The sequence below is a fragment of the Salvelinus fontinalis genome, chromosome 13 (assembly GCF_029448725.1).
Source record: "Salvelinus fontinalis isolate EN_2023a chromosome 13, ASM2944872v1, whole genome shotgun sequence".
Classification (NCBI taxonomy): domain Eukaryota; kingdom Metazoa; phylum Chordata; class Actinopteri; order Salmoniformes; family Salmonidae; genus Salvelinus; species Salvelinus fontinalis.
Window position 1 is genome coordinate 36,798,721 of NC_074677.1, and position 23,622 is coordinate 36,822,342.

At 42.8% G+C, this 23,622-nt stretch overlaps 2 protein-coding genes across 5 annotated transcripts in view; both read left to right on the top strand.

Moving 5' to 3' along the window:
- LOC129868589 (connector enhancer of kinase suppressor of ras 2-like) overlaps positions 1 to 10,969 on the top strand; it is a 55,161-nt gene extending 44,192 nt beyond the window's left edge. For 2 of the 3 annotated variants that reach the window (XM_055942702.1, XM_055942701.1), the window contains 13 exons: positions 519 to 605; positions 1,562 to 1,809; positions 2,254 to 2,288; positions 3,816 to 3,864; positions 3,967 to 4,015; positions 4,197 to 4,369; positions 4,647 to 4,720; positions 5,566 to 5,637; positions 6,796 to 6,866; positions 7,072 to 7,172; positions 7,441 to 7,990; positions 8,195 to 8,406; positions 8,618 to 10,969. In XM_055942702.1, the coding sequence (XP_055798677.1) occupies positions 519 to 605; positions 1,562 to 1,809; positions 2,254 to 2,288; positions 3,816 to 3,864; positions 3,967 to 4,015; positions 4,197 to 4,369; positions 4,647 to 4,720; positions 5,566 to 5,637; positions 6,796 to 6,866; positions 7,072 to 7,172; positions 7,441 to 7,990; positions 8,195 to 8,406; positions 8,618 to 8,839 (1,943 nt within the window). In that variant the 3' untranslated portion in view covers positions 8,840 to 10,969. The remainder of the gene's footprint in view (positions 1 to 518; positions 606 to 1,561; positions 1,810 to 2,253; positions 2,289 to 3,815; positions 3,865 to 3,966; positions 4,016 to 4,196; positions 4,370 to 4,646; positions 4,721 to 5,565; positions 5,638 to 6,795; positions 6,867 to 7,071; positions 7,173 to 7,440; positions 7,991 to 8,194; positions 8,407 to 8,617) is intronic. The other variant, XM_055942703.1, reaches the window with a different exon arrangement.
- Positions 10,970 to 11,235: 266 nt separating this feature from the next.
- On the top strand, positions 11,236 to 22,782 carry apool (apolipoprotein O-like). Of its 2 annotated transcripts, none has more exons than XM_055942704.1 (9): positions 11,236 to 11,307; positions 15,528 to 15,632; positions 15,879 to 15,998; positions 16,326 to 16,380; positions 16,468 to 16,566; positions 16,871 to 16,962; positions 18,662 to 18,769; positions 18,996 to 19,590; positions 19,869 to 22,782. In XM_055942704.1, the coding sequence occupies exons 1-9, from the start codon at positions 11,296 to 11,298 to the stop codon at positions 19,955 to 19,957; spliced, it is 1,275 nt and encodes a 424-aa protein (XP_055798679.1). In that variant the 5' UTR covers positions 11,236 to 11,295; the 3' UTR covers positions 19,958 to 22,782. The 2 variants fall into 2 exon arrangements, with proteins under 2 accessions (XP_055798679.1, XP_055798680.1); XM_055942705.1 differs by having other exon boundaries at positions 11,300 to 11,387.
- The last annotated feature ends 840 nt before the right edge of the window (positions 22,783 to 23,622 follow it).

Below are 23,622 nucleotides of genomic sequence, written 5' to 3' on the forward strand. Positions count from 1 at the left end.
CTTCCCTCAGCTCCTAACTCTCCCTCCACTCACACCTCAGCTCCCAACTCTCCCTCCACTCACACCTCAGCTCCTAACTCTCCCTCCACTCACACCTCAGCTCCTAGCTCTCCCTCCACTCTTCCCTCAGCTTCTAACTCTCCCTCCACTCTTCCCTCAGCTCCTAGCTCTCCCTTCGCTCTTCCCTCAGCTCCTAACTCTCCCTCCACTCTTCCCTCAGCTCCTAACTCTCCCTCCACTCGTCCCTCAGCTCCTAACTCTCCCTCCACTCGTCCCCCAGCTTCTAACTCTCCCTCCACTTTTCCCTCAGCTCCTAACTCTCCCTGCACTCTTCCCTCAGCTCCTAACTCTCCCTCCACTCACACCTTAGCTCCTAACTCTCCCTCCGCTCTTCCCTCAGCTTCTAACTCTCCCTCCACTCTTCCCTCAGCTCCTAACTCTCCCTCCACTCACACCTCAGCCCCCATCTCTCCCTCCACTCACACCTCAGCTGACATGCTACTTGGACTTCTTTCCAGGTGACCTCAGGCCAGTTTCCATGCCAACGGATTACAACTGGATGGCAGAGACAAAGGAGCCAAATATGTACAAGAGAGGTAGCAGAGGTGGGTCCTTAAGTTCAGGTAGTCACCTCAGTACCCCCCTTAAATGCCTTGACTAGGAGAAGGAAGTAGCTTTTGTTTCACTGCTTCTGCAAAGTACAGACTCCTAATGAGGACCAATCACAGTCCCCACTGTCAACAACATGACTAATCATCTGCTTCTTTGGCAACCTTTTATTCATTTAACTGGAACTGCCACAAGTACTGGCATAGAGCACAAGGGTTTCTTTAGACTTTACATATAACCAGGGAATCTTGACAGAAACATGAATGCACATTTAGAACTATTTTTAAACTGTACTGTATAAAGATAAAGCTATCACAAGAAGCTCAGCCATTTTTTTTTTACAAAATGAGATTCAATCTATTATATATAGACAACATGTTCATGTCAGGCATTAATTGAGTTGAAAACTCAATCTTTGTTTTGCACATGGCTGATTTCAGTGGTGTTTAGCTTTGTGAGACTATGTATAGCAGTTATGTTGAGTGAGCTGTAGTGAGAGCATCTCACTCCCACGACTTGTGTTATAAATAGCGAGTGCCGATACAAAGAACATATCTGCCTCCCTCTTCTCTGAAACCACACACTGTTGGAGGCCTGCCCTCACTGATGGAAGGTAACGTGACAGAGGTTGGTTTCTGTGGAAACATGCAGGTCTGTGAGGTTAATGAAGCTCTATGGACTAAAGCTATGGAAACAACATTAAACATTACCTCAGGGGCTGCTCACACTTTGACTCAACATCAGACCGCAAGTATCGAACCAGAAATCTTCTGAAAGTTTATTTTCCTTTCAAATGATGCTTCATTATACCTTTGGTAAGAGTTTTTTTGCCATCAAGCATTTGAATGTGATAGGCACTCTAGGACTCCAAATGAACAAATAACAACCTCTCTGGGCTTCCAAATGACACAACTTTGCACCCCTCTTTCCCTCCTTCCCTGACCTCTGCTAGACTCAGACAACTCCCTGCTACGTTACCTGAGCGATGACAAGATCCTGGTGATCCAGGAGGAGCCAGATGTTTCCAGGGAATGCAAGCGGGACACTGGGCGGCGTTCCCGCAAGAAGAGCCACAACCCCAGCAGCCCCAGCTATCCCATCAGCCCATCCATGCTGGCCCCGCCCGTCAGACTGGACTCAGGACCCCCAGAGGGCCTGTCCTTCTCACTGCCTGAGAGCAACACTGTGCCAATGTACCACGTGAGTCATCACAGCTACTGTTTTTGTCAACCTGCATCAAGAATAACATTATGGCTATTAACGCAGTCAGACATAGTGACATAATGGTTTGGCAATGCAGATTCAACATATTTGTGTCACAGAGCAGTGATGTCTTTGTGGTTAAAGCCTTTTTGAGGTCACAATATTAGATAAGTGAGTCAGAAGTTTGCCACACTTCCACCCATACCACCTCTACTTCCACAACCCAAGACACCCCATGGTTCCTGACCCTGATCTTCTAATCTGCCTGCCTGGTCACAACTGGAAACACAGTCCACCCTCTGAGATGACAGTGTGCTATGATCTCTCTCTCATATCTCTCTCTCTCTCTCTCTCTCTCTCTCTCTCTCTCTCTCTCTCTCTCTCTCTCTCTCTCTCTCTCTCTCTCTCTGATGCACTAATCTGCTCTTTACCTTTCTGCAGAGAGCTGGAGACACACTGAGAGCTGACACTGACAGGTGAGTGAGCAGTTCTTCTCCATGGGGTAAAGGAGACAATTTAGGCATGATTTTGTGAGGAACATTGATTTATTTGATGATTTAAAAAAATGTATGTGTGGGGCTTGGTTTTTGCCTAAACTATGGAGGCTAGTTGTGTACCTTCCAATTTGGTTTGTATCATACTGCTATCAGTAAATGTAAAGCTTTTTTATCAACTATCAACATTTCACTGATATATACAGTACTTTATATTGTGAATGTTTTGATATTGGATTTACAGTATATTAGTTACCCACTTCTGCAAATAATTTTTATTCAACCAATGACTTTTTTGAGTAAAGTAAATTGCTGTCATCCTGCATACCATCATATGAATAATCATAGTTGAGATTATTTTTTGCCTTCAGTGTGTTGTTACAATTGATTAACTTAATTGAATTGGCCTCAAGGGAATGATATTTAAACATACATCATGAGGGTTGGCAAGCAGGCAATATTTCCTCTTTACTCTTCACTGACCTAAATCATATTTTCTGGTTCTATTTAAGAAACACTGTGCTTTGTTCCAATTGATGCTACAATCCAACCCAATTCAACATCTTGCCCACAGTCAGTGTTCAGTAGGTGATCCAACCATGTAGTTATACAGTGGTACAGTAGGTCTGGCAGTAGAGAAGTCCTCTCAGCCATTTTTACAGTGATGAGTGCTGATTAAGGTGTTCATAAATGGCCAACATGCGCAGCACATCCCCTCAGCGGTTTCCGTTGTGCTGTGCTGAGCTCTACTGAGACACAGAGACTGGCTGAATTGTATTTCCTGCCACCTGCTCTGTGGTTTAGCTCACTTCTTTCACTTGCTGGAAACAATACAGTACTTGTCCAAATGTATCAGGCTTTAGTTTAGATCATTCTCTTTGGTAGAATGGATGCACTGGCGCTCAGTTTGTACACCGAGTATATGGGTAGGTGAAGTGCAATTATGTTCAAGCCAAGGTGTCAGTATGATGGTCAGATACCTGCTATGTGTTTGACATCCAGTCCACTGCATGTTACACACTCAAAAGAGATGTTTCTGTACCTAATACAATATGATTGACAGTAGGAAAGCTGGATCTGAGTGTATTACAAAAGTAAGTAGTGAGACTTATATTGAGAAAGCTATGTGATGTCCATTCCTTCAGTCAGTGTCCATGTTTCAGTACCACGGTACCAACTGTCAGTAGAGCCATTTCCAGATTGGCATTCAGGTCAGCCCTGGGAATGATACAGCTACTAAGTTCTTTGGGATGAATTCTAGCATGAGATAGACTCAAACAAATCAATGTTTAATGTACTCCATGTAACTTATGCATTCATGTCAATGGAATATACATTCATATTTTACTCGCATACAGTAGACATGAAGTTACGATTCTGCTTTTTATGATGAATAATATCCATGTAAGGATTAGTTTGATACCAGTACAGGATGATCTCATGCACAGATAAAGAGGATTAGTATCCATTTTGTTGTAGGCTTACAAACCTGACCTCCCCTCTCCTCAGGTATGCTAGTTTTGGCATCGAAAGACAAGGAGGCTCATCCATGAGGAAGGTAAAGTCAAATATTTAAATACTACTGTTACTCCCCTGGTATGAGTCCTGTACTTTAGACACCTCTTCTAATCAAACCCTCTCCTCTTCCCTCTCCTTGCAGTCCTTTCACTATGCGTCTTTAAGAACTAAGACCAAAAAGAGAACCAAAGGTGAGACGTGGGATAAATCCATTCACTGTGAGGATTCTTTTGATGATCCTTGGTCAATCATTTTATATTAGGATTTGTGATGGGTTTGAAATTATGCCAGTATTGAGGATATCATCCCGGGAATGTTTAGTGTGTCCATGTGTCTATGAGAATTCCCTGCGATATCCTGCTTTCCACCCAGGTTCTCTGACTAGCGCTAGCCGCAGGCGTATCTCCTGTAAGGACCTGGGCCATGGGGACTGTGAGGGCTGGCTGTGGAAGAAGAAGGATGCCAAGGGCTACTTCACCCAGAAGTGGAAGAAGTACTGGTTCATCCTCAAGGACTCCTCGCTCTACTGGTACACCAACCAGAATGTAAGCTGCTCTCTGACAAGTACATTACAGCTGTCAAACAATACTTTATTTTCTCTTATCTGCCACAACAGGCTTGCTGTTTACCAACACTATCTGCAGAGTTGTCTTGGTAACTCACACAAACATAGCCATATTCCAGACACAGAACCATTTATGTTGCAGTGTCATGTATTGTACAGTACATTCCAGTATGTCTGATCTCCTTAATGAGGTGTGTCATCTCTACAGACATACTGGAATGTATTGCTTCTCATTTCCCTTACCTCTCGATTCCTAGGACGAGAAGGCTGAAGGTTTCATCAGCCTACCTGAGTTCCGAATAGATAGAGCAATTGAATGCAGAAGGAAACAGTGAGTGTTTTTGTGATTCATGTTTTTTTGTCTCTCAATCTGTTAGTGAACCTAGGGATTTAAAAGAAAACACAAAGTCTAAATGAAACACAAAAACAGATGATGTCGTTGCGTGGCATAATTATTTGATTTGAATAACGAGGGCTTTAAATAGCCGTGGCACAAAGTGGCAGAAGTAATTAATGGGTGTCTATTTCCACCTGAGAAGGGTCGCACAGTGTTTCTTGGTAGTCTTAAACAAATCCACTTTGAAACAAAAGTAAACACCTCACACACATAGTTATGGGCTTTAAAAAAAAGAAGACACCTGTACCAAGTTGAAGTGTATTACAATTTGAGTTTACATCCCAATATTAAACCGTTTGACATAGAAACACCAGATTTTCTGTGTTTTAAAAAAATCTGTTTTTAATTATGTAATTATGAAAACATTAAAAACATTCCACCCATGAGGCCACATTTTTTACTTTAATTAGGCAAGTCAGTTAAGAACAAATTCTTATTTACAATGACGGCCTACCCCGGCCAAACGCGGACGACGCTGGGCCAATTGTGCACCGCCCTATGGGACTCCCAATCACGGCTGGATGTGATGCAGCCTGGATTCGAACCAGGGACTGTAGTGATGCCTCTTGCACTGAGATGCAGTGCCGGGAGCCCCTAGGTCATTTGACTGCAGGAAAGGGCTACAGGAATAGTATACAGTACATCTACCTGGCCATTGTACCATATAGTCTGGATCTCAGGCTAACAGAATGAAGTAATGCAAAATGGAGATGTTTAAGCATCAGATGATCTACAAGACTGTACAGACTAATTAGATGTTGTTTCTGCTCCTGCTGCAGTGCCTTCAAAGCCTGCCATCCCAAAATCAAGAGTTTCTTTTTCGCCACAGACTGTTTGGAGGAGATGAACAGGTAACACTATTTTTTCTAGCATTACTACCTGTACTTTGATGGTAGTGTAACGGCTGCTCTCCTCCTCTTCATCTGAAGAGGAGAAGCATGGGTTGGACCAATACGCATCGAGGTATGCAGTCATAATGAATTTATTTAAATGATAGACGAACACGAAACACTTGAGAAGTTACAAAATAACAAACGCAGTCAACAGACCTGGACACGAACTTACATATAACGTGAAGAACGCATGAACAGGAAACAGACTACATACAAAAACGAACAAACACCAAAACAGTCCCGTGTGGCGTAACATACTGACACAGGAGACAACCACCCACAAACAAACAGTGTGAAAACCCCTACCTTAATATGGCTCTCAATCAGAGGAAATGAAAACCACCTGGCTCTAATTGAGAGCCATATCAGGTCACCCTTAACAAACATAGAAACACACAACATAGACTACCCACCCAAACTCACGCCCTGACCGTCAAACACATACAAAATAACAGAAAACCGGTCAGGAACGTGACAGGTAGGGTTAGTTTGTGTGCTTATTTCATAACATGCTCTCTTGATTGTAACAGCATGTACTTCAGCTTACATATTATCTAAGAAAATTCTCAGTTTCAGAGAATTCATAGCTGGAGCTGTGACATAGTTCTCCTTTCGTTCTCAAACATGAGGAATAAGAAAATATACTTTAGGTGTTTGTAGTGTTGTTCTACTGAGACTTTATTTTTGAATTTTTTTCTACTGAGATAGAGTAAGCTGATAAAGAGCAGTAAGTCTCTTGTTTCAAAGAGCCCCCTGGGTCAGCAGCTACTGCTTTGTTTATCAGAAACAGTTTCATCTTTCCCTTGGGTTGTGACTGATTGACTTGTTATTATCTCTGACACTTTTCTTTGTAATTATGTTGATCACAAATGCCCTTTATTGATTGAGTTGCATTAGCTAAATAAAGGATTTGAGAGGATTCAGAAAGACTGCATATCATAACATCGATATACTTTCTTCTCTTCAATGCAAACTGTTAATAATGAATATTCTTAAGAAATATAGACTCCAGTGCAACATAACACATCAAACCTCCTACCACACCCAGTATGGTATCAGTTAGTCAGTTAACCATCTCATGTTGTGTATCTGCACCCTGTCCTGTTATCCATTTAGATGGATGAACCGGCTGGGGCTGGCGGCAATTGGCTACACACCTGACGATAAGGTTCCACGCCCTGATGAAGGTAGGACAATCTGACTACATATTTAGTGACATCAAACAACATTGTTGTGATGTGTAAATCAATTGATTTAAGGACATTTAGGTGAAATGTTAGGTAATTGTATTAGATCAATGCCTATTGTACTGTAGTGCAAGACTTAAAGTATTGGTATGGATGAGGTCACCCAAGCTGTTTAGTTTATTGATGTTTAACTTTGATGTTTCAGATTATTGGAGTGAGAGTGACCAGGATGAGATGGATGGTTCTATGACTCTGAAACAAGAAGGCATGTCATCTCGCTGTGACACCTACCACCGCACCCCATCTGTGAGTGCAGGCCACTGGTTCACACTCTGGAACACACACTCACATGTACACGTTCACTGCACGCGCACGCGCACGCGCGCACACACACACACACACACACACACACACACACACACACACACACACACACACACACACACACACACACACACACACACACACACACACACACACACACACACACACACACACACACACACACACACACACAAGACATAGTGGTTCTATCAATATCGTTAAATACCTCTGTCCACTGGCCCCCTCCCAGGTGAACTCCTCCAGTCCGTTCCCTGAACGCCACTTCTCCAGTGAGTCCACGTACTCCCACTCCTCAGCTGAGGACTCCCGCCCAGACGCACCTGGGAGCACCCAGTCCTCCGGCTGCCACCCCACCCTCCGCCCCACCCTCCGTGACACCCAACGCCGCTCCTGGCAGGACCTGATTGAGACGCCCCTCACCAGCTCGGGCCTCCACTTTCTGCAGACCGTGCCGGGGGAGGGTGACAGGGGTGACGGGGGCTACGGCAGCGGCCACATGGGAATGGGTCAGCTGCTTATGTCCCCTGAGCGCCGACGCCAGGCCACACTGCCCGCACAGAGGCGCCGACAACCTGACAGAGATGGGCCCTTCCCATTGGTGGACATAGAGGAACGCGAGCAGCGCCTTCACTGTGCCCACAAGCAGCGCAGCCAGAGCCTGCCCCGGAACAGGGACGTGCAGGGCACCAAGGGAAGCCTGCACTCAGCAGGACCCTCAGAGGAGAGGAGTGAGGACGACGAGGTGCCATTCAGAAAGCACAACTCCAAGAAACACCAAGGTAAGGATGCACTCTAGCACTTCCTGCTCTCGCCAGGCTTCTCTTTAGGACTCCTCAGACTTCAAGTTACACATATACCTTGTTATGCCTTAATTATATATTTATTTGATGACAAGGTACATTGTAAAGCTTTTATCCAAGTTAAAATGGTTGAATTAGATTTAGCACAGAGCTTTGAAATCCTGTCCTACTTTCCCCCCTCAGATTCTCAGTCTAAAGAGCGAGGTCATGATCATGAGGGTGTGGATGGCTTCCAGGAGCTGTATCGCTCCATAGAGCGGGCCAGCCTGTCTGCCCTGGGGGAGCAGAGGCCCTCCACTAAACAGGATTTCAGACGCTCCTTTGTCAAGCGCTGCAACGACCCTGTCATCAACGACAAGCTGCACCGCATTCGTGCCCTGCGCAGCACACTCAAGGTACGGAGAGGGCGGGACACAGCCACAGGGCAGGCTGTGGCCCAGTCATAGGGCAGGTATGAGTCATAGGGCAGGGTGGAGTCTTATGGAGGTAGAGGGTGGTACAGGTCCAGTAGGTGGCTGTCTATGGTGATGAGAGTGAGGTGGCATATGAGTGGGGTCATTGAGGTAGTATGTAAGCCAAACACTAACACTAACTGTTTTCCCACAGGCCAAAGAGGGTGATCTGGCCATTATCAGCCAAGTTCTGGACGACTCCGGTCTAAACTCCCAGAAGTTCCAACAGTGGAAGCAGCAGCACCATGAGCTGTTTGTGGACATCTGTGAGTTCAGCTCCGTCCCGACAGAGCCCCACCCCGAGGGATCCGACCTCTCACCCTTGTCCCCACCACTGATGATGCACACCCACTCCTTTATCGAAACTCACGTTTGAGACACAAGTGCTCAGAGACAGAGTAACAAGGAGACACTGTGGAATCATGCCATTATCTCTTTCCCCGCAATCGTTCATGCAGCCAGGGTCTACCATCACCATTCACAGCAAACTAACTGACAAACCAATCACTGTAATATGTGTACATACTGCACTGAGGTCAAACATAAGAGTAACGGTTGGTGTATATACTGTATATTGGATAAAATAAGGCCCCCACGGGGTGCCATTCTGCATGCCTGAAGAGAAACTATCATTCATTATCTTTAAAACAGAAAATGCAACAAATGATAGACTGAAAGAGAACTTAACAACAAAAAGACAATAACTGTTTTTGGCTGATGCAATGCATTTTTTCCCTTCTATTGTAATTTTTCTTATTTCATTGCTTGCTTAAGAGGAAGGGAGTTTAGTTTTTATTTCCTTTTTATTTCCCCTTTAATGCTGCTTTAAGAGAGAGCTATGTAGCGACTGGCTAATAGGCATCATTCTGATTACAACAATGCACCCCCTACTGGAGCACCATGGTACTGTGTGACCCTGAAACCCCCGGAAAGAAAGACCCAATCTGTGTAAAAGTATGTAATGTATGTATGTATAACTGTGGAGAGAAGAGGGGTGTGTGAGGAAGAGAGAGAGAGAGACGGAGGTATTTGGGCTTTTAGTGTATGAGGCTCAGTAGGGTTTTATAATGCATTTCTGTTGTATGTACGGATGTTGCATGTTTAACATGTATGTATAATTATGTAGATTTTGTTTGAAATTTAAACAAAGTAGTTTAGCCAAACACAGCTCACCGGAATGAAACTTTTACATTTATTGATATCTCTTTGTAGCTATTATGATTTTGGCCATCATTATAGAATTTGTTGGTGAAATAGATTTTTGAAATCAAACATCTGCATGGTAGTAAACATGTACATGTGGCCGTGGGGGTTGAGAAATGTGTTAAAGAAAAATATGATATTGTTTGCATAGCAGCACCCTCTATTTAAAACTGTGAACTATATACTTGTGAATGCAATCTTTAGATTCTGTGACCACAGAATCTTTTTACTTATATTTTTCTTAGAAAAATTATATAAAACACAAAAAGCATTGCGTCTCCTGAATGACTGTTTTTGCTTCACTCCAGCTGTTACAGAAATTACCTCCTGATCTTCAGGATTGATTCAGGTTCTGAGTTCTGCTCATGTATTCTGTTCCCTTTCTGTGTCTCTGTTGATTTTATATGTGAATGTACTGGTTTATTTTAAAAAGGATCCCGGAAATTGTCAACATATATGTATCTGCTTAAGTTGTTTATTTCTACAGGTTGAGAAGTAGTACTGTAGTACTTCAATGTGACTGCATTCTATCTGCGCAAAATACATGATCAACAACTCATAACACATTTTAAAAGTTTGATACACTTGGTTGTTTCTTTTCTAGGCCTATTTACTTGACTTTCATTTTACTTGTTTCTATTTTACTTCTATCAAATTTCAATGATAATGTTTTTCTTCGCACCGCTTAATACGTGTACCCTATTCCTGGCAGGATATTGACATTGCTTCAATTCACCTGCAATTATCATCCAGTGTTGTGTCCTGGTACTTAAAATGCTTTTCGGTGTCAGTACATTTGTTATACAGTATAACTACACTGGCCCGGCTACATGTCATAATAGACATATAGGCTACTAACACTTCTAAAATGTCCGCAGTTGTTGCTCTAAATTCTCAAATTTTATGAAGAGCAGTACATGTATTGTAGAATGTATTTCATTTAACCAGAATGTAATTTTTCTCACAATGTTTTAAAACATTGTACATGAAATCTGTCCAATCTGTCCAGGGTTTCACTGTGTTATTTTGGAGGTGTGCACCTCATAGTACAACTGCGCAGGTGTGTAGCTAAGATGTAAGTTGCACTGCGACATTAAAAAAGGAACATATTGCTCTTTTTTGGAAGTATATTATTATCTGTTTATCTGTACATTAACTTATAAAAGCATTGTTCTTGAGAAAGAGAAATACATTTATTCTTCCTATGAATCAAAAGTAGCTTTTGTTTCTCAGAAATATATATAGTACAAGGTTGTAAAATTTAAGTTGTAAAACCAATAAACTGAATTACCGCACAAATGAATGCATTTCTGTGTATTTATTTCGATAATAAAACGTTACAAAATGAGGCTACTCTGAACTGAAGCAGTTCTTCAACCCTGCAGGGACCCACATGTGCAGGCTTTTTCGAGGCTAGCACAAGGAATGAACAACACTACTCTTTAAATAAAGAGGTGAACTGATTATTAACGTTGCTTTCTGTATAGCATGGTTACTTTCAAGGTCATATACACTGACCAGTAAAATCAATTTAGCGGCAGAAACAGTCAAACAGGATTTAACGCGTTTTCCTATGATAAAGTTGGTCCCTTATCGGTACCGGTAAGACTCTGAGGGGGAGGTACCATCATGGCTGCCACTGTAAGTTATCTACCATGCAAACCTATCCTAAAACATGTTTTCCTCGAGTTTGAGCTGGGAATCTAAGGTCTTTTAAAAAGGTCGAATAATTTCCCCGTTTACATTTGTTTATTTAGCTATGTGTATAAGTTGACAAGAATAGCGTCAATATAACATGCAGTTTGCTACACGCCCCTTTTAGAACATGTTGTACAAACGCAAATTATTGTGGTAGGACTATGTCTATGTTATAGCTATCTATGAATGTGGAGTTTAAAGTAGATCTAAAATTGTATAGTAATGTAGCCCAGTCTTTCTCTGTATTTCAGGATTAACATTGTAGGTAGCCTGCTCTTTAAATATGATTAAAGAAGATTAAGGTGACCTTCGAAATCTCTCCTAAACTTGTTAGCTAGCTTAATTGTATCCATTTAACTTTCATTATTTCACTCTAGAAGATCCTGCTCAACAAGGTCAATGTCTTATCTCTCTGATCAGGATCAAATTAATATTGCATTCTTGGTATAAAAAAAAAATGCAATCATGATCAAGATAAAATACTGTTCTGATAACTGTAATACTATTCATGACAATTAGGCCTGGGACTTGCCAGAGACTTCATGATATTATCACGATACTTGGGTGCCGATATGTGTTAAAATTATAGCTATAGACCTATTTTGATTCCATACTGAGATTTTAATTGCGATTTGATGTTCCAAACATATTGCTCACTATATAACTTCTCTGTAGGGGTTTCAATGGTTAGCTTCGCCCGCGGCTGGCTTCATGTGAACGACAATCATGTTGCTGTGTTTTAAATGTTAGAAACATCAATAATCATCATGTCGCCCGTTTGAAACATATAGCCCTTATATCAGTGAGAATGAATCTTTCAAATAAAAAAGATACTTACTGCTGCAGATTTGCACAGATCATACAGTGTGTGCCTCCAACCAAATCACTTTTTATTTGTCACATACACATGGTTAGCAGATGTTAATGCGAGTGTAGCGAAATGCTTGTGCTTCTAGTTCTGACCATGCAGTAATACCTAACAAGTAATCTAACCTAACAATTGCACAACAACTACCTTATACATACAAGTGTAAAGTAATGAATAAGAATATGTACATAAAAATATAAGAATAAGCGATGGCCGAACGGCATAGGCAAGATGCAGTAGATGGTATAGAGTACAGTATATACATATGAGATGAGTAATGTCGGGTATGTAAACATTATATAAAGTGGCATTGTTTAAAGTGGCTAGTGATACATTTATTACATAAATTCTTCCATTATTAAAGTGGCTAGAGTTGAGTCAGTATGTTGGCAGCAGCCACTCAATGTTAGTGATGGCTGTTTAGCAGCCTGATGGCCTTGAGATAGAAGCTGTTTTTCAGTCTCTCCGTCCTCGCTTTGATGCACCTGTACTGACCTCGCCTTCTGGATGATAGCGGGGTGAACAGTCAGTGGCTCGGGTGGTTGTTGTCCTTGATGATTTTTTGGGCCTTCCTGTGACATTGGGTGGTGTAGGTGTCCTGGAGGGCAGGTAGTGCCCCCGGTGATGTGTTGTGCAGACCTCACTACCCTCTGGAGAGCCTTACGGTTGTGGGCAGAGCAGTGGCCGTACCAGGCAGTGATACAGCCCGACAGGATGCTCTCGAATGTGCATCTGTAAAAGTTCTTGGTGAGAAGTCGAATATCGGGTGCTGCTGCGCCTTCTTCACCACGCTGTCTGTGTGGGTGGACCATTTCAGTTTCTGTGATGTGTACGCCTAGGAACTTAAAACTTTCCACCCTCTCCACCACTGTCCCGTTGTGTGGATAGGGAGCTGCACCCTCTGCTGTTTCCTCAAGTCCACGATCATCTACTTTGTTTTGTTGACATTGAGTGTGAGGTTATTTTCCTGACACCACACTCCGAGGGTCTTCACCACGTCCCTGTAGGCCGTCTCGTCGTTGTTGGTAATCAAGCCTACCACTGTAGTGTCGTCTGCAGACTTGATGATTGAGTTGGAGGCGTGCATGGCCACGCAGTCATGGGTGAACAGGGAGTACAGGAGAGGGCTGAGAACGCACCCTTGTGGGGCCCCAGTGTTGAGGATCAGCGGGGTGGAGATGTTGTTACCTACTCTCACCACCTGGGGGCGGCCCGTCAGGAAGTCCAGGACCCAGTTGCACAGGGCGGGGTCGAGACCTAGGGTCTCGAGTTTAATGACGAGTTTGGAGGGTACTACGGTATTAAATGCTGAGCTATAGTCGATGAACAGATCAAATCAAAGTGTATTTGTCACGTGCGCTGACAGGTGTAGACCTTAGTGAAATGCTTACTTATAGGCTCTAACCAATAGTGTGAAAAAAGGTGTGTGTAGGTAAGTAAAGAAATAAAACAACAGTAAAAAGACATTTGAAAATAACAGCAAGGCTATATACAGACACCGGTTAGTCTGGCTTATTGAGGTAGTATGTACATGTAGATATGGTTAAAATGACTATGCATATATGATGAACAGAAAGTAGCAGTAGCGTAAAAAGAGGGGTTGGCAGGTGGTGGGACACAATGCAGAGAGCCCGGTTAGCCAATGTGCGGAAGCACTGGTTGGTCGGGCCAATTGAGGTAGTATTTACATGAATGTATAGTTAAAGTGACTATGCATATATGATAAACAGAGTAGCAGTAGCGTAAAAGAGGGGTTGGGGGCACATAATACAAATAGTCCGGGTAACCATTTGAGTCTTATGGCTTGGGGGTAAAAACTGTTGAGAAGCCATTTTGTCCTAGACTTGGTACTCCGATACCGTTTTCCATGCAGTAGTAGAGAGAACAGTCTATGACTGGGATGGCTGGGGTCTTTGACTATTTTCAGGGCCTTCCTCTGACACCTCGTGGTGTAGAGGTCCTGGATAGGAGGCAGCTTAGCCCCAGTGATGTCTCTAGACGTCTGCGAAGCGAGGTGGCCATCTCTGTTGGCACCAGATGTAGATCAGTTACGCTTACACAGATAGCCTAGCTAATTAACATAGCTGGTAGTCCCTGTCTTCTGTAAACAAGCACTGTAACATGGAGATATGGCCATGTTGGAACACTAACCCTATACAGGTGTGTAGTAAGTGAACCAATTGTTTTGGGGAAATCATTTCTCATTGATATGAAGGATACGTTCCTTATTTCTACAAAACCATACCACAAGCCATGCTTTGGTAACTTTCTAACATGCTGACCACACCGCCCATGTTGTGTGCGCGAGCATTGCAAAATAAATGTACACATGTTATTCAATCGTTGCACCCACACTGCTCGCTAGCGTCTGCGTAGCCAGGCGCTAAAATAGAACTTGGTTATATTTGTGACGCTTGATGCGCTGCAAGTTCCGCCTCTCCCATTTCTTCATTGCTTTTTAGGAGAATATACCCACGTGGGTGATTGAAAGATGAACTGAGGTCCACACTCCAGTCCAGTTGGTGGTGGTAATGCACCTTGAAGTTGGTTGCCAACCGCCATATAAAGTCTGAAGAAGACGAAGGAGGACAGATTACTAGAAACAAACTTTTACCCTTTTTCTGTGAATTAATTGTCATAGAGGACCTTGTGCATTTCAGGTAAAATAACAACCCAATGTTTATCTCAGGACAAATTAACTAGCAACAGCAAGCTAGCTAGCTAAATTGCCATAAATGTTTAATGCTTTTCGACCTGTCCCCAAAATAATATAGTTGGTTCAGAGTTTGTTTTGATATTTCAACCTGCGTGTCCTGATCGCGTCGTGTTGGTGGACAAAATCAACATGCATGCATGCACGCGAGTGGTCTGGTCTGCATGTTACAGTAGTTAGCGTCTATGAATGGGCTAACTATATGTCTGCTGCAAAGAGACGAAAGAGAAAGAAAACAAGTTTTTGATCAGTCAGGGAAATAAAAGTGCTACCTACAGTTGCAAAAAAATACAAATCGATAATTGGATTCAAATATCGATATAATAATCACTAATGACGATGTAGTATCATAATTGCCATTAGAATAATTATCTTTAGGCCTATCATTTTCAACATCAGTTACAGTAAAATATTTTCCAATATAGGTCCAAAGTAGGACTGGCTGGCACAAAACGGGTGTAAGCCTATATTTTACTGGATTCAACTGTGCTTCATCAATAACTGTTGATGTGAATTTCAGACTGGAAAACCACTTTAGGTCTATCCTGACAAAGGTCTGTGTTTGTGTGTGTCTCTCTGCAGGTAGTGAAGCTGGCGGTGATCCCAGCAGCAATGGGATTGGCCTCGTTTCGAGTTTATGCCATGAGTCAGGACAAAACAGAGACTGTGCTGCTCTCCCCTAGAGAGGTAATCTAAGAATCAAGATGTAGAATTTACTCAAGAACAGTTACTTATTTCTATTTCTCGTGTGTTTTTGTTGTACTTTACTTTTTATACTTATTTTACTACTGATATTCATTACTGCATTGTTGGGAAAGAGCAAGCAAGAAGGGCATTTCGCTCTGCTTGTGCACGTGACAATGAACTTGAAACCTGATGTATGTGACTATTGCCACCTTTGTTGATCCTATTGATCTATTGTACTGTCCTCAGTTGTCCATCTATGCTCCAGACCCTCCAGCAACTCACTACAGGAATGAGCAGCCTGGAGCTCTGCAGAGCGGGCTGGGTGTGGTCCGGGTGGGGCTGCAACCATACGTTACTGCCGTTAAGGTATAGAAACACTAACTGGTTCTGATGGCCTCTTTCACTGGTGACTGACTGACTGGTTGTGTTGGCTGATGTTGAATATTCATCAATATACGTTTTTACGAATGACATGCAGTAAGTTTTGGAATGGCTCTTTAGTTCAGTTATTGTAAAAATCGACTCTTACTGAGAACTCTAATTTTGTGATAGATGCCATGAGATCGATAGAAGGTGAGGGACTTTATCAAAATGGCTGCTTTTGTGGTATAACTTATGTAATATTTCAGCTCAGTTGGTTTGTTTTGCAAACAAGTTGTATTTTGTGCAAATTTTTGACCATTGTTTTTCCAGAATGCTTATACCTCTGTCAAGGTCGGAGCTGTAACAGTCTATACTGCTGGACACGGTGAGGAGTGGGGGAGTTCTGTTGACACATGAGTAGGTCTGTTCTGCTATCTCTGCAAAACCTTTTTTCCATGTTTATTTTACCTAGATACATACGAGTTCCTGAGAGATCCTTCTCCTGGTTTTATGCAGAGGGTCGGTGTAATCACAGTCTCTGGGTTAGCGGGTCTGATCCTGGCAAGGAAAGGTAATGAGTTGCTGCATTAAAGATATTGCGGGAAGTCCGCTGTTCAGGAGAATGTAACATTACAGATAGTTTAGAAAGAAATGTGTTGTGTAAAACCGATATGATTGTCTCCGATAGAATAGGGCATTGTCTCTGATCATTCTATATCTATCTGCAATGTACAGAACGTTTCACATCACTGAATACGGCCCAGATTATTGAAGATCTGAAATGTACACATTGCAGTAAAATTTCTGAAAAAGCAGGTTGCCAAATGTTTTTTTGGTATCATGTTCCACCACTTCTACTGGTTATTTCTCTTCAGGGTCACGTCTGATGAGGCTGGGGGTACCTCTGGGTATGGCCACTGTAGGCACTTCCGTGTGCTACCCCACTCAGACAGTGGGTGTTGTGAAGGTATAGTAATTCCACAGATTAATGTACAGGGACACATTTGCCCCAGCTTCCTTTTGAGTGTCACTAAGATCTTTTTACACACTATTATATAAATACAACGAGATCCGATACTTTAGACTGTTTAGACACCTTTTGTATTATTGCACAATATCATTTAAAAAAAAAGTTTTATGCAGATGTACAGTTGAAGTCGGAAGCTTACATACATTCAGGTTGGAGTCATTAAAACTCGTTTTTCAACCACTCCACAAATTTCTTGCAAACAAACTATAGTTTTGGCATGTCGGTTAGGACATCTTTGTGCATGACACAAGTCATTTTTCCCAAAATTGTTTACAGACAGATTATTTCACTTATAATTCACTGTATCACAATTCCAGTGGGTCAGAAGTTTACATACACTAAGTTGACTGTGCCTTTAAATAGCTTGGAAAATTCCAGGAAATTATGTCATGGCTTTAGAAGCTTCTGATAGGCTAATTGACCTCATTTGAGTCAATTGGAGGTGTACCTGTGGATGTATTTCAAGGCCTACCTTCAAACTCAGTGCCTCTTTGCTTGACATCATGGGAAAATCAAAAGAAATCAACCAAGACCTCAGAAGAAAAATTGTAGACCTCCACAAGTCTGGTTCATCCTTGGAAGCAATTTCCAAACACCTGAAGGTACCACGTTCATCTGTACAAACAATAGTACGCAAGTATAAACACCGCTCAGCAAGGAAGAAGCCACTGCTCCAAAACCGGCATAAAAAAAACCAGACTACGGTTTGCAACTGCACATGGGGACGAAGATTGTACTTTTTGGAGAAATGTCCTCTGGTCTGATGAAACAAAAACAGAACTGTTTGGCTATAATGACCATCGTTATGTTTGGAGAAAAAAGGGGGAGGCTTGCAACCCGAAGAATACCATCCCAAACGTGAAGCACGGGGGTGGCAGCATCATGTTGTGGGGCTACTTTGCTGCAGGAGGGACTGGTGCACTTCACAAAATAGATGGCATCATGAGGGAAGAAAATTATGTGGATATATTGAAGCAACATCTCAAGACATCAGTCAGGAAGTTAAAGCTTGGTCGCAAATGGGTCTTCCAAATGGACAATGACCCCAAGCATACTTCCAAAGTTGTGGCAAAATGGCTTAAGGACAACAAAATCAAGGTATTGGAGTGGCCATCACAAAGCCCTGACCCCAATCCCATAGAAAATTTTTGGGCAGAACTGAAAATTCATGTGTGAGCAAGGAGGCCTACAAACCTGATTCAGTTACACCTGCTCTGTCAGGAGGAATGGGCCAAAATTCACCCAAAACGTTTGACCCAAGTTAAACAATTTAAAGGCAATGCTACCAAATACTAATTGAGTGTATGTAAACTTCTGACCCACTGGGAATGTGATGAAAGAAATAAAAGCTGAAATAAATCATTCTCTCTACTTTTATTCTGACATTTCACATTCTTAAAATAAAGTGGTGATCCTAACTGACCTAAGACAGGGAATGTTTACTAGGATTAAGTGTCAGGAATTATGAAAACTGAGTTTAAATGTATTTGGCTAAGGTGCATGTAAACTTCTGACTTCAACTGTATGTACATTTTTGTATCATCCATGTGCATATGAGCTAAAAGTGTAGCTGAAACTTGTGGATTCCCTGTGTTATGCCATAGGTGCCCAACAATGTGTTTCTGTTCCTCTGCAGATGACGGGGCAGAAGATGTATGCAGCAAGCCAGTACACTACATCATCTATGGCATCAATATTTAAATCAAAGCCCAAAGAAGTAACTCCCCCAACTGTCAGTCTTGAGGTACAACAGACTATTGACATTATTGATGCTTTTTTCATCTAGCCTGTTCTTATATTTAAATGGTTTTCACTGTGGAAAACTTGAGTACTAGCGTTCTAGCTAGGTCAATGATTTATAGATCTAACAAACTGTTTAATGCTCTCTCAGGAGTTGAAAACTTGAGTTTGAACAGCATATTTTTATGGAATAAACAGAACTTGACCAACGTTTTCCTGTTTACAAGCAGCAAGCCCCGCAAGCTACCATCCCTGAGCCAGAAGTGTCAGAGGCAAAGCCCCTCCTTGAAGCTGAATCATCTGAACCAGCCACGCCTGCTGTTGACAAGGTTTCCCCCACTAAACCTAGTTCTGCCTCAGGCCCTGCAGAGGGTTCTATTGACACTGAGCCTGCTGCAGCTGAACCTGAGGCAGTCACAGTGGTGGAGCAAGAGGCTGTTCAGACGGCCCTTGTGCCTGCCCCTGCACCTCCTGTTGAGGAAGCTGCTGCTTCACCTGCTGAAGAGATTCCTGCACCTGCCCCTGTTGAGGCTGTCCCTGCACCTCCCCCAGCAGCGGAAGTTATTCCTCTCCCACCTCCTGCTGAAGAGACAGAGCTTCCACCCCCTGCACCTGTTGAGGAGGAAGCTGCTCCTTCACCCCCGGCACCTGTTGAGGAGGAAGCTGCTCCTTCACCCCTTGCAGCAGAAGAGCCTGCCCCTGCATCTATAGAGGGGGTTGCTGACCCACCTCCTGTAGCTGAAGAGACTGCACCTGCTCCTGTTGACGAGGCTACTCCTCCATCTACAACAGAGGAGCCATCTGTGATTGTAACAAAAACTGCTGGTGAGTTACACAAATCAATGTGAAGCAGTAGAGGCCGGTGGGAGGAGCTATAGGAGGACGGGCTCATTGCGATGGATTGAATGGAACAGAGTCCAACGTGGTTTCTGTATGCATGATATCGTTCCATTTATTCCATTACAGCCATTACAATGAGCTCGTCCTCCTACAGCTCCTCCTACCAGCTGCCTCTCAGGAGATATCTTCATCTAAATAGTTGGTTTAATCTTCTTTATCAGATATTGATGTCCACTATAAAATAATATTTTTTGTATTTTCAGGGAAACAAAAATTTGCACCAGACCCTAAGCTAATTGACCTTGGCCAGGCCAGCCCTGAGGATGCGGACCTGTACAGCACGCGTGGATGAAGAATGACAGGAGGAGAAGGTGGGGGATATGTGGGAGGGAGGGGAAGGTTAAGGGTAATCTTCAGAAATTAAAAAATATTAAAGCAACACTTTTTTCAGGTGCCTATTTCTCTTTTTACCTCAGTGATAGGACACTGTTAGTCCTATACAGGCTGTGTCCCGATTATCCACCCTTCTCCCCAAGTGTGCAATTGCACACTACCGGTCATGGATTTAACAATTTGAATCCATGTCAGGGAGGAGGATTGAGAACCAGGTTTCAGCCATAGTGTGTTGGAATTTTGACCTCTGGTGTCATCTGCAGTTTACATGTAGACACCCACAGGGAACAGGGTACAGGTCATCATCTGCATCCACAGGAACAAACAGACATCTTTACACCCTACTTCCAGAGCCACTACACAAGGTTTACTTACCAATACTTACTCAGTGGTCAGTTTATTAGGTACACCCATCTAGTACTGGGTCGGACCACCCTTTGTTTCCAGAACAGCCTGAATTGTTCGTGGCGTGGACACATTGCTCAGTTGGTATCAAGGGACCTAACGTGTGCCAGGAAAACATTCCCCACTCCATTACACCACCGCCGACACCAGGCAGGATGGGGCCATGGGCTGTTTGCGTCAAATCCTGACTGCTATCAGCATGACAGGGATGGGATTCGCAGGACCAGGCAATGTTTTTCCGCTCTTCAATTGTCCAGTGTTGGTGATCGCGTGCTCACTGGAGCCGCTTCTTATTACGTGAGACTGGTAGAACCCTGTGTGGTCGTCTGCTGCAATAGCCCATCATGACAAGGATTGACGAGTTGTGCGTTCCGAGATGCAGTTCTACACACCACTGTTGTACTGTGTCGTTATTTGCCTGTTTGTGGCACGCCTGTTAGCTTGCACGATTCATGCCATTCTCCTTCGACCTCTCATCAACGAGCTGTTTTCACCCAAAGGACTGAAGCTGACTGGATGTTTTTTGTTTGTTGCAACATTCTCGGTAAACCCTAGACACTAATTTGTGAAAAGCCCAGGAGGTCGGCTGTTTCTGAGATATTGGAATCATACCATGCTCAGTCGCTTTGGTCACTCGTTGTGCCCATTCTAACGTTCAATCGAACAGTAACTGAACGCTTCACTGCCTGTTTTATACAGCAAGCCATGGCCAAATGAGCGGACCATTTTCGTGAACTGGGTGGTGTACCTAATAAACTGGTCACTGAATGTATATTTATTTGTGGAGCTCGTTAACACTGTTATACTGTGAAAGAAGTTACTCAAACAAATTCTGTTACTAACCAAACTGGACCATTATACAATAAGAATTCATAATAGGCTTTTTTTTTTTTTACTAGGGACTTGTCATTTACTTAGGTCACTGCTACGCTGTCAGTTTTTCTGTCTTGCGTATTTACCTTCTCCTATTAGTCAGGTCAGTCTATGCAAATATTTTCCAAGTGGCATTTTGTCAAGTGAGCTGTTTTAAAACACATTCATGTTTTTATAGCATTTGTAAGATCTTATAGAACTGGAGTTTAACCTTTTTTAATTTCTAAAAACTCAATGTATATGGATGCGTGGAGTTTTTGCGCAAGATGGACACTTCCCAACAAGCCCACATACTAGAGGCACCTGGAGGACATGTCATGTTTGGACTGACTGGTTTGATATACTACATGGCCGAAAGTGGATTTGGCTATTTCAGCCACACCAGTTGTTGACAATCACCTGTCCTTGGGTTGCAACACTCCCTACCAAGTTCCAAACTGCCTCTGGAAGTAACATCAGCACAAGAACTGTTAGTTGGGAGCTTAATGAAATGGGTTTCCATGGCTGAGCCGCTGTATACAAGCTGAAGATCAACATGCGCAATGCCATGCGTCGGCTGGTGTGTTGTTAAGCTCGCCGCCATTGGACTCTGGAACAGTGGAAACGCGTTTTCTGGAATGATGAATCACGCTTCAACATCTGGCAGTCTGACGGACAAATCTGGGTTTGGTAGATGTCAGGAGAACGTCACCTGCCCCAATGCATAGTGCCAACTGTAAAGTTTGGTGGAGGAGGAATAATGGTCTAGGGCTGTTTTTTATGGTTCGGGCTAGGCCCCTTAGTTCCAGTGGAAAAGCTTAATGCTACAACATACAATGACATTCTAGACGATTCTGTGCCTCCAACTTTGTAGCAACAGTTTGGGGAAGGCCCTTTCCTGTTTCAGCATGACAATACCCCCGTGCACAAAGCGAGATCCATACAGAAATAGTTTGTTGAGATCGGTGTGGAAGAACTTGACTGGCCTGCACAGAGCCCTGACTTCAACCCCATCGAACACCTTTGGAATGATTTGGAATGCACACTGTGAGCCAGGCCTAATTGCCAAACATCAGTGTCTGACCTCACTAATGCTCTTGTGGCTGAATGGAAGCAAGTCCCTGCAGCAATTTTCCAACATCTAGTGGAAAGCCTTCCCAGAAGAGTGTAGGCTGTTTTAGCAGCAAAGGGGGAGACCAACTCCATATGAATGATTTTGGAATGAGATGTTCGACAAGCAGGAGTCCGCATACTTTTGGTCATGTAGTGTATGTGTGTTGGAATCATTTGAATGATGTCCTAGTACTTGATGTCAGTTTGAAAATACATTTATTTATTTTTATTTGAATAGAGCTATCAATGTAATTTCATATTTTTTTTGGTATTTTACAGATAGGAGAACATTTTACAATTTAACATGTTTTAACACTTCCCTGAATTCAGCTGTTGGATATAAATCTTCACTATGATAAAGTTTTATTTTGTGCATTAGAATAGCCAAATATGGAATAAAGGCATTTTTCTCAATCTCCACTCTCCTCACATTTTAATCCGAGCAGTGAAACTGTGCAAATGGGAAAGTGTTGTGATAGTCATGCAAAGACGTGTGGATGATTTAAGAGGAGTATTTGGTATGAAACACTAGAGGGCGACAGTGTTTGCCATTCAGGCAAAACCAGCATTTTTATGAACCATGTCCATGTTTAGAGGAAGTGGTTTAAAATGAAGAAACATACGGGTATGGAAAGGAGAGACACTTTGATTTTCTTTCATATCAAAACTAACATTTACGCAGTAGTAGGCCTACTGACTACTAATTTGACTGGTGTCATTGGGACTTGATAGACTGCAGTGAGTGTGCCTTCATAGCCTGTGTTTCATTATCGTTGGCTCCATGGCGTATTCCAGGCGAGTCTCCATCTAATTGGTCTCTGAAGCTGATACGCTACCAGATACACCATCCATAAACACAGCATGAAGGTTGCTTATGGAATGTGACCCTGGTCTGACCCTGGCCAGTCTGAGGCACTAGGAACTAGAATATTAGACCCTAATAAACAACAAGATCCTCTTTCCTGGTTTTGATTATTACAACATGTTCAACACGCTACTATGCTATATACTCCAATGCCAGAATGGCCAAAGAGAATCTTATGTTAGCGTTTCCTTTAACTGCTAATGTATCAATTACTTTGAGGGTACTTATGAATATTGAGAAAAACAGTGGTGTTTTGATCTCTGTAAGGGATTGGTTCCCTGGTCTGCAATGCATCACAGTTTTGTAAAGCCAGGAAAACCCCAATGATTTATGATTTTTGTATTTTTATGGAAATCTCAAGATTGCTTAAACATTCCCAAGTACTTCCA

Coding starts and splice junctions, on each gene's coding strand:
- apool (XM_055942704.1), top strand. Junction 16,963..18,661: donor AGACAGTGGGTGTTGTGAAG/GTATAGTAATTC, acceptor GTTCCTCTGCAG/ATGACGGGGCAGAAGATGTA. Junction 18,770..18,995: donor CCCCAACTGTCAGTCTTGAG/GTACAACAGACT, acceptor GTTTACAAGCAG/CAAGCCCCGCAAGCTACCAT.